Raw genomic sequence first — 10,531 nt, 5'->3', positions numbered from 1 at the left:
CGCCATGAACTACCCAAGCACGACTCTAGCGTTTCTCTCACCGATGTTGGTCCAGTTGTTATGAACTCCACTGGACCAACGCTAGAGTTTCCCTTCGTGAATTTGGAGCTTTAGCCTTCCCCTATTAAGTTTATTAAAGTGAGAGTGAATGATACAAGTCCTTATTGGAGTTTATCTGTAGGCTAAAGATGATTCCCACCTACCAAGTGTAAGGGTAGCTATTTATCATTTCTCAAAGACCAAGAATGCCCTCCCACCTACCAAGTGGAAGGGTAGTTATGGTCATTTTCTAAAAGACCATGAATGCCCTTCATAGTGGTAGGTAGGAGGGGTACCATGGTAAAATTTGGTCCACTAGTCTATGGTGAACCAGTGAGGGGTATTCTGATGTAGTGCATAATTTCATTGTAGACTAACATACTTGCACACCAAACTAATGAGTCTTTATTCTTGACTTGTTTATTTCGTCTAGTCCATTTTTTTAACCTTGGCTTGATGCTTAGACTTGGTTTAACTTTCCCTTTGACCATGCCTCGTTGGGTGTAGACAGTCGTTTTTTTTCCAAGCCTTAAAACCATCTGTGCACCCGTCCATTGGATGGGGATCGTAGGGCCATGAACCCTTGCTGGCTCCGCCAGTCCTGAACATGACAGGTCGGACCGGTCTCCGGCAGTCAAAGCGACAGAAGGAAGGCACGGACGGAGCAAAAACCCCAGTTCCAGTGTCCCAAGCCCTGCCTGGCACAGTTCCACTCCCACTGCGCCGATCGTCCTTGCACGCAGGATCCTCCATAAAGCAGAGGAAGCGCCTCCTTGTCCTTGTCCTTTGCCCTCCCCCTCCTCCCTTCCCTCGGACGCCTCGCCTCCAGAATTCGTAGGGTTTCCCCTCGCCGGCGGCGGCGGCGGCGGCGGAGACGTTGGTGATCGCCGGCGCGCGCGCAGGTATGCCCACCGTCCCTCGGCCGACGCGCCAACCCCCCCATTTCCGCCCTTTTGTCTCGAGTTCCTCGCCGCCACGGCCTTCGGCCTCGGCGTTTTCTCCTTCCGCCGCGGGTGCAATGTCCTCTGCTCTGCTCTGTTCTTGGCCGCCCCGTAGTTCCGCGTGAGATCCTTCGTTTTCTTGGTCTCCTTCAAAAAAAAAGAGACCACCTTTTTCGAGCAGCGAGGGTTTTTGGACCCCGTGGCCTCGCCGCGCGGAGGCGGCCACGGGTGACCGGCGGTTGGACCGGTGGTGGTTTGTGCCTCCGGCGAGCCCGGTAGTGCGCCGAGTACGGTCAATCCTGTTTTTTATTTCTGGATTTGGCGACTTTAATCGTGGATTACGGCGCTGGGGTTGTTACTGTGGAGGGGATTCTTTTTTTTTTTTGCGGGGTGTGTAGGGGATCCTTGTCCTGCTTTGCGACAAGTTGTTGAATTTCTCCATCTGGCGCTACTAGGCTGCGACGTGTGGCGCACCCCGACTGGAGAAGGGGCAGATCCGGTGGTAAAAAAGGTTTCTTTGGGATTGCTGTTCTTGTCAAGTGCCCTGTGTATGTGAAACGGCTGCTTCTGATTTTGCAGTGATTCTTGTTGTGCCCAGTGTCTTGTGATGCAATGCACAATGCACCTTTTCTGCTGGCTCACTCCTCTGATTGGAGAATTGTGTATGTATTTACCATGAATCTGCTGATACGTTTCCTCTTCTACTGTTTATTGTGGAAATGGGCTTTACTGATTTATGTTTCTTTTCTTCTCTCTGTTCTGAAGACCAGAAAGTATTTTTGTTGACAGGGGGGCAGATGCAGTGGCACAAAAATGTTTTTCTGGTTGTCATTTTGGTAGATTTTGCTGTGCTGACCAAGTGCCTAGTTTCGGTGAAACGGCTGTTTCTGATGTGTGTTGCACCTGCAGTATTTTCTATGATGGTGTAAGGAATGTTCAGTGATTCTTGTTGTGTCCAATGTCTTGTGGAGCTATGTATGCACCTTTTGTATTGGCTCACTTCTCTGATTGGAGAATGGTGTATGTATTTACCAGGAATCTGATGATAAGTTTCCTCTTCTCTTGTGTATTGCCAGAAGGGCCTTTTTTTTTGGCTTTACTGCTATATGTTCTTTTCTTCTCTCTGTTGTGAAAACTAAAATAACATTTTGGTTGTCAGGGGGCATATGCAGTGGTACAAAAGGGTTGATTTATTTTGCTTGTGGTGATCAAATGCCCAGTTTCGGTGAAATGGCTGTTTCTGATGTGTGTTGCACTTGTAGCGTTTTTGATGATGGTGTTATGGTCTAAGGACTTCTTTCAGTGATTCTTATTGTGCCCAATGTCTTGTGGAGCTATGCATTTTTTAAGTCATGCTCTGATTGGACAATTTGTATGTATTTAACATGAATTTGTTGATGGGTTTTCTCTTATCTTGTATATTGTAGTAAAGGGCTTTAGTATTGATATATGTGTTTCTTTTGTCTATCTGTTGTGAAAACTAGACCAATGTTTATGTTGACAGGGGCATCTGCCTGGTGGTTTACCAATGGAGGAGCCGCAAACGGACGACCAGCCATTACCAAATGGACCAGATACTGAGCTTGATGTCACGGACTTCACGGTTTTGGGTTCCGATGTAGAAGTGAAGTTTCATGTAAAAGAGGATGCAAAAGGTGGGCAACAGCCATCTCCTGATTCTGATGCCGATTCAGGGCAGTGCCCTATGGATGTGGATTTGAAAGTAATACCACCTGTGGAAGATGAAGGGGAAATCAAGTCTTCTACGGTCCCACGTGCGCAAGTACCAATTGACATGAGTGTTGAAAGCCTGGAGAAGTTTTGTAAAGAAGCAGCAAGATCATTCTTCAGTGAAAGAGGACTAATCAGTCATCAGATAAACTCCTATAATGATTTTGTCTCCCATGGACTCCAAGAGCTCTTTGATTCTCTAGGGGAAACTACTGTTGAGCCTGATTATGATCCTTCAAAGAAGATGGGTGCCTGGAGACATGCAACCATCAAGTTTGGCAGAGTGAAGCTTGAGAAGCCAGAGTTTTGGGCTGATAATAGTGATCTCGATGAGCAGACACTCAAACTGAAGCCTGTACATGCTCGCCTCCAGAACATGACATATTCTTCTAAAATCAATGTAGAAATGACTGTTCAGGTAAGGATGCTCCTTAATCCTTGCTCGTGGGAGAACTGAACTGTATTTGGTAGATGTAACTGCGCTATATTACAAGAAAGGAATGATAGATTGATGCATGGCTTCTTAGAAAAATTTAAAATCCATCTCAACTGTCTACGATTGTATTTTAAACTTTATAAGTATTACAAAACTTAATGGGTTTAAGCTTGTTGTGAAACTTATGTTTACTTGTTGCTATGGATGTCATGGGACACTTTACCCATGTCTCTTTTATGGTTCCTCTTACTGTGCCTGCAAAGCTCTTGTAAGTTTGCATTACATGCACTGATTATACTGTTTCTCAAAATTCTAAGCTGGATCTTGACATGTACGGCCTTCGTAAAATAATAACTATTTTTTCATCTCTTAATAAAAGTGGACAGAGTTAAAGCTAATCTCCATAGTCCAGATATCATATTGTATTTTATGTCATTGAGATCTTATTATATGTTGTGCCATCTGATTAAACTATTGTTTTGACTGTATCAGGTTTATTCACTCGGGCCAAGCGAAAAATCGAAAACCGGAAAGGATCCGTATATCCAGAAGAAAGTTATATTACCTCCAGAAACTAAATGGGTCACCATTGGCAAGTTGCCTGTCATGGTGAAGTCAAAATTGTGCTGGCTGCATGAACTTAAGGAAACTGAGTGCCAGTATGATTCTGGTGGATATTTTCTAATCAAGGGAACGGAAAAGGTATTGCCTTGCATGATCTATCATGTTCATTACGCCTTGCATGATCTATCATGTTCATTATGTTCTGATCTAATTTTATGCGAAAATCATTGTATCTTCACATTGTATTGCACATTATATAGCTTTTAAAGGAGCTGCAAGTCCCTGCTTTTCCTAAAGTTGAATGGAAGCATCTTGATTTAGATATGCCATGCCATATATTTAGTAGAAGCTCTTGATTCCACTCTATACATCAATCATGATGCATGAGAGGCATCCTGCTAGGCTGCTACTGCCATATGTATATGAATTCAGAAAAATCTTTTAAGATTGCGACCACAGTTAAATTGGACTTTATGTCCCATGCATTGATATGGCTAAAACAATCATGCTACATGTTTACAAGACTAATTACTTCATTAATCTGAGGTGCCTGTTTAGGCAAACTCTGTATATGTTGGGATGTTTTTACAATACAGAATTAACTGGATAGTGAGCAATCCGAACTCCATCTCAGTTGTTGGTAGCAAACCCAACGGTTGGTAGAATCAAACCCATCACCACCAACTGGTTTGTTTATAGGAGTATAGAATTAATTGCGCTTCTTAGATATTGTCTGGAATAATTTAATACAGACTTGTTCAAATAACACACAACTGAATTATAGTTTAATTATCTTGAAGAATATTTCGGTTGCTGAATTTCGCAATTTCCAACTTTCTTAAGATTAACCCTTTTCTGGAATGGCTTTAAGGTTTTTCTCTTCTTACGTCATGTACAAATGTTATCTTTGTGCCAAATTAGCGTTTTTTAACCTCAAAAGTTTATTGCTTTTAACTCTGTAGGCATTTATTGCTGAAGAACAGAAATGCTTATCCAGGATTTGGGTCAGCAACCAACGGGGCTGGGATGCTTGTTACTTGTCTCAACTCAAACGAGAAAGGATCTATGTTAAGCTTGTTGATTCTAAAGAGGGTGACGATTTCCGCAAAGTGGTCAACCTGTCCTTCTTGGGTGCGACTATACCAATATGGATAATGTTTTTTGCACTAGGTGTATCATCAGACAAGGAGGCTTTTGAGATGATTGACATACAAGATTGTGATTCTTCTTTGGTCAACATAATATCAGCAACCATTAAAGAATCCCGCGAACAATGCAAGGGCTTCTGCGGAGGAGATAGAGCCCGCCAACTTGTTGACGAGTTCATCAGAAAAACAAAGTTTCCGCCAGAAGATTCATTTGATGGGTATGTTGCCAAGTATCTGTTTCCTGGTGTGGGCAACAATAGGTGCAAGGCACTTTTCTTGGGTTACATGATGAAATGTCTGCTAATGTCCTACTCTGGTCAACGCAAATGTGATAACAAGGATGATTTCCGTAACAAGAGGCTAGATCTAGCATGTCAGCTGCTTCGTAGAGAACTTTGGGTACATCTTAGGCATGCAGAGAGACGCATGGTTAAGATAATGCAGAGACATTTGTGTGGTGAAGGTGACTTACAAGTTCTCGATCATTATATTGATGCCACGATTGTTACCAATGGTCTGAACCGTGCCTTCTCCACTGGTTCTTGGCGCCATCCATATTTATATGCAAGGTGCTCAGGGATTGTTGCAACCCTTAGGAGAGCAAATCCGCTTCAAATGATGTCTGACTTGAGGAAGACTAGACAATTATCTTCATACTGGGGAGGAGCTGGAGATGCTAGATATCCGTAAGTTGTTCTTTCTTACACATAGCGATGCTTCATATTATATGCCCTGTAAGATGTCCCATTGTGGGGAAATATCTAGTGATACCACAGCTCACATGATACCATGATACCACTTCACAAAATTTAAATTGTAAGTGTCAAAAATTTTTGAAAAAAATTGTGGCTGTTGACATGATGTGTGTTTACATTCTCTAGATTTTTCACAGTTAAATTTAAAATACACCAAGAGAAATAAAAAATACAAATGCTATGTGAATAGTGGCATTTTGTGTTTTTGTCTTTATGTGACACTATTCATGTTTAATTTCTCATTTTTGTTTCTCTTAGGGTTTTTTTAACATAACTCTTAGGGTATTTTGAATTTAGTTTGCAGCGTATGTCGACACCATACGCTTATCTTGTGAACACCCAAAATTTTGGTTTTGAATTTTTTGACATTTAAAATTTAAATTTTGAAGAGTGGTATCATGGTATCAAATCAGGTGTGGTATCACTTGATAAGTTCTCGTCCCATTCAGCTCAAAAAAAAGTTCTCGTCCCATTGTGAACTGACATGGGAAATATTTTTGTAGGAATCCCTCCTATTGGGGAAAGCTGTGTTTCATGTCCACTCCGGATGGTGAAAAATGTGGTTTTGTGAAGAATCTGGCTGTTAGTGCTGTGGTTAGCTCTGTGATGAGGGAGTCTTTGCTTGACTTATTTGTCTCTTGTGGAATGAAGAAACTGGATGAAGTTCTTTTACAAGAGCTTGGTGGTAAAGACAAGATTTTCTTGAATGGAAATTTGGTTGGTATGAGTGCATACCCAGGCGAGTTTGTTACACATCTAAGGAATATGAGACGTAGCAAGCAAATCGATCCACAGGTTAGCAGTTTGTCTATTTCCTGATTCTTCCTAACAGTCCAATTTTCACCTCTGAGCATGCTTGCTAGTTATTTTACATTCTCGTGCTTGTTAGTTTTTATACCTGATCCGTTTGATCTTTGATGCCAATGAAATACTTCTCGCGGTTTTTTTTTTCCAATTTTCATTATTTGCATGATTTTTAGTTTATCACCAATTACCAAATTTAGGTAATACTAGTTGAGACATTGTATATTTGAGATATGTCGATGCTGGGCCATATTTTGCCGCAAGCATGAGAACATGGTTTTCACATGTACCATTTCTTATTTTCTGTAATATTAAAAGCATATTTGTGCCACAAGACATTACTAACATGGTTCTTGTTTCCATGTCTAACTTTGTTCAGGTGGAAATCAAAAGGGACAAGCAACACAAAGAAGTTCGTGTCTTTTCTGATGCAGGGAGACTTCTAAGACCACTCCTTATAGTTGAGAATCTTAAAAACATCACTAAACCGAAAGGTGGATCATACTCATTTGGGGAACTGATGGACCAAAATATAATTGAGCTGATTGGTGTTGAAGAGGAGGAGGATATCCGATGTGCCTGTGGAGTTAGGGATCTCTTGTCTGGGGACAAAAAAGAGGGTCTTTTGTACTACACTCATTGTGAACTTGACCCTTCCTTCGTGCTAGGGTTGAGTTGTGGTATCATTCCCTTTGCCAACCACAATGCTGCTCGGAGGGTTTTGATGCAAGCTGAAAAACTATCACAACAGGCTATTGGCTACTCTTCTACAAATTCTCAGTATAGGGCTGATACCCTTTTTCATCAATTGTACTATCCACAGAGACCCCTGTTTAAAACTGTAGTGTCTGACTGTCTTGGTAAGAAAAACCATAATAGACCAGAGTTTTTCAATGGCCAAAATGCAATAGTTTCAGTCAGTATTCATCAGGGATTTAACCAAGAAGACTCCCTGGTATTGAATAGGGCTTCTTTAGAGCGTGGCATGTTCCGGACATTTCATTTCAAGAGCTACAAAGCACAGATAGAAAACAAAGAGGTGACCAGACGACTCAAACACAGGGAAAAAGTTGAATTTGGAAAAACCCAAAGCAAGAAAGGACGTGTTGACAGTCTGGATATTGATGGCTTACCATATGTTGGAGCAAGTCTTCAGAGTGGCGACATTGTCATTGGGAAAGTCTCGGAATCTGGTGAAGATCATAGTATGAAGCTTATGCATACTGAAAAAGGGATGGTGGAGAAGGTTGTTCTTTCAGCTAATGATGATGGGAAGAACTCTGCAGTTGTTACTCTAAGACAGGTAAATTATATAATCTTTTACAAAAATATTCTGCATTTTATTTCATGATCCATATTTTACATGGGGTGGGACTAGTACTGCAAGACAGTTCTGCATGTCATTATATTTTATCTGGTTAGTTGTCTTCATATCCAGCAGTTTAAACTTAAATTCCTCGGTAGGTCGTACTGCTACAATGTAATTTCAGTATCAATTATGCGTTTTTTTTTTTGGAAAAGTGACATTTGTGCCTCCTAGTTACGGCCTAGAGGTAATCGTATTAGGGACCTCGTAGTCTAGCTAAAGCATAGCTAGCCATGCACTGTATGTTGTCCTTTCACTTGTTCCCATCTTCAGTCAGTTTCTCTTGTTCTCTGTGGTGCCTTTCCATCCATTGTAACGATATATACGGACATTACAATGTGACTTCAACATGATATATAGCCATGCGCACAAATATGATTTGATTTGTGTCTGCCGAATTCTTGGTACTCACATGGTTGAACTTTAGAATCCATGGATCAAATATTTATGGCAATAGTTTTGCGGTGGTTTACGTCACAAGTATATATTTTACATGATGTGATTGGTAATTCATTCAAAATACATGACATATATTTGCATTGGCCCATGGTATATAGATTAAACGTCCATTCTAACTGTGTGAATGGGTTATTATATTCTAAATTTTCTCATCTTATGCATGATCTTGGTTTTATAATTAGGAGATTATAGATTGTCTGCAGTGTTTAGTTAGATTAGAGTTCTGAGCCTCTGAGGTCACTTCAGCTGCCATATTTTTATCATCAATCCTTGTTTTTTTTGTTGTCTTATTTCTGGTCTGTTCTAGTACCTGCGAACGAACAGTAATACATAGTAGTATAGTATTATTTCCATGTTTCAGCTGCCATATTTTTATCATCAATCCTTGCTTTTTTTTTGTTTTCTTATTTCTGGTCTGTTCTAGTACCTGCAAACGAACAGTAATACAGAGTAGTATAGTATTATTTCCATGTTCTTAAAACCCTGCATAAAATTTCCCACTTATTACATTTGTTAAATCTAGTCATTTATAAACCTGATACTTGGTGCAGGCTCGCTCACCTTGCGTTGGAGACAAGTTCGCCAGTATGCATGGCCAGAAAGGAGTTGTTGGTCTCTTGGATTCTCAGGAGAACTTCCCGTTTACTTGCCAAGGAATAGTTCCAGATATCGTGATAAATCCACACGGTTTTCCAACTCGTCAGACTCCTGGTCAGCTGCTTGAGGCTGCGTTGGGCAAGGGAATTGCCCTTGGTGGGATGACCAAATACGCAACACCATTTACCACTCCATCTGTCGACGTGATCACGGAGCAATTGCACAAGTAAGTGTGTGATGAGGAATTCTTCAATTTTCTGCTGTAACCATGACGTAAACATACACATGCGCAAGGCGATCTGCCAAGTAGGATAAGATACAAACTTACAGCATAACTAAGCCACATGCTAGGTATTTTGAGACTGTTTCTCGTGCACTTTGTTTGACACTATATGCTTGTTTCATTGCACTGCATTGCAGGGCTGGGTTTTCAAGGTGGGGAGGAGAGAGTGTTCTGAATGGTCATAATGGCGAAAGGATGCAGTCCTTGGTCTTCATTGGCCCAACCTTCTATCAGAGGCTGACCCACATGTCTGAGGACAAGGTGAAGTTCCGTAACACTGGGCCTGTTCACCCGCTCACGAGGCAGCCAGTGGTGGACAAGAAACGGTTCGGCGGTGTCAAGTTCGGGGAGATGGAGCGTGACTGCCTCCTCGCCCATGGTGCCACGGCCAACCTCCATGAACGGCTGTTCACACTCAGTGACCTCTCACAGATGCACATCTGCCAGGGTTGCGAGCGGGTGGCCAACGTGATCATGAGGCCTGTCGAAGGGGGCAAGACGGTCCGTGGTCCCTACTGCGGGTTCTGCAAGTCGGTGGAGAACATACTGCAGATCAAGGTCCCTTATGGCGCGAAGCTGCTCTACCAGGAGCTGTTCAGCATGGGGATCTGCCTCAAGTTCGAGACCGAAGCCAGTTAGAAGTTCATCTCTGGAAAACGTAGACGATGCAAAACTCTTTGGTCACGATTGATTATCCCTGTCTTCTAACGTGTTTGCTAAACTGTTAGCATGAACCTACCATATGCTGTGAGACATTTACGCAGCGCATTAGAGATATTTAAGGAAAGGGAGGCATCACTATTCCCCTTGAACATTCAGAAGACGGTTGTTGAAGTTCAAGGGTATTATTATTATTACTGAAGCCTGTACCGGCTATCTAATTTGATGATATTTGAACCAGTCTGTAGTTGATTATATGATCGATGCACCGGGTGTTAATCTTCTGTTGTGATGCCCAGCTTTACTCTCGAAAACAAGTGCTATTATGCGTATTTGTGCGTCATAGAAGATTGCTGTTTGTATTCTCGAAGAGAATGGTTATGCTCGAAAAAAGGTACATGCAGTGGAAACTCAGAAACCTTCATTGCGTAGGCTCCGTTTTAGAACGGTTTTTTTTTGTCTTTTCCAAAGAGTTATGTGGAGTTTTTGTCAAAGTTTTTTTTTTCTTCACACTGAAAGCTTTATGCGTTTCAAACATTCCCTCCAGTCCTAGGCCTCCTTTGATGCATAGGATTCCCTCACGATTTTCACAGGATTGGAATGACACTATGCAAATTTTCCTTTCCGATGGTTTGATTTATAGGATTGTATCCTGTAGGAACTAGTAATCCTGTAGGAAGTCCGCCGGTGTAGTTTCCTAAGAAAAATAAGCATGAGCTCTGATCTCACGAAAAAAAATTCCTGGCGG

The 10,531-nt window shown here is 41.7% G+C and overlaps 1 protein-coding gene across 1 annotated transcript; it reads left to right on the top strand.

Moving 5' to 3' along the window:
• Positions 1-750: 750 nt before the first annotated feature.
• On the top strand, positions 751-10,067 carry LOC127326288 (DNA-directed RNA polymerases IV and V subunit 2). Its single transcript, XM_051353144.2, has 8 exons — positions 751-941; positions 2,485-3,129; positions 3,640-3,849; positions 4,674-5,545; positions 6,118-6,409; positions 6,798-7,721; positions 8,795-9,066; positions 9,261-10,067. Exons 2-8 carry the CDS (start codon positions 2,509-2,511, stop codon positions 9,760-9,762), a joined length of 3,693 nt encoding a protein of 1,230 aa, XP_051209104.1. The 5' UTR covers positions 751-941; positions 2,485-2,508; the 3' UTR covers positions 9,763-10,067.
• Positions 10,068-10,531: the final 464 nt, after the last annotated feature.

Source organism: Lolium perenne, chromosome 7, assembly GCF_019359855.2.
Source record: "Lolium perenne isolate Kyuss_39 chromosome 7, Kyuss_2.0, whole genome shotgun sequence".
Classification (NCBI taxonomy): Eukaryota; Viridiplantae; Streptophyta; class Magnoliopsida; order Poales; family Poaceae; genus Lolium; species Lolium perenne.
This window is presented reverse-complemented; position numbering and strand designations above follow the sequence as displayed.

Excerpts from the sequence above, each read along its gene's own strand:
- LOC127326288 (XM_051353144.2), top strand. The coding sequence starts at position 2,509 with ATGGAGGAGCCGCAAACGGACGACCAGCCATTACCAAATGGACCAGAT. Across the intron at positions 5,546-6,117 it reads GCTGGAGATGCTAGATATCC|GAATCCCTCCTATTGGGGAA; the intron begins GTAAGTTGTTCT and ends ATATTTTTGTAG. Across the intron at positions 6,410-6,797 it reads GCAAGCAAATCGATCCACAG|GTGGAAATCAAAAGGGACAA; the intron begins GTTAGCAGTTTG and ends AACTTTGTTCAG.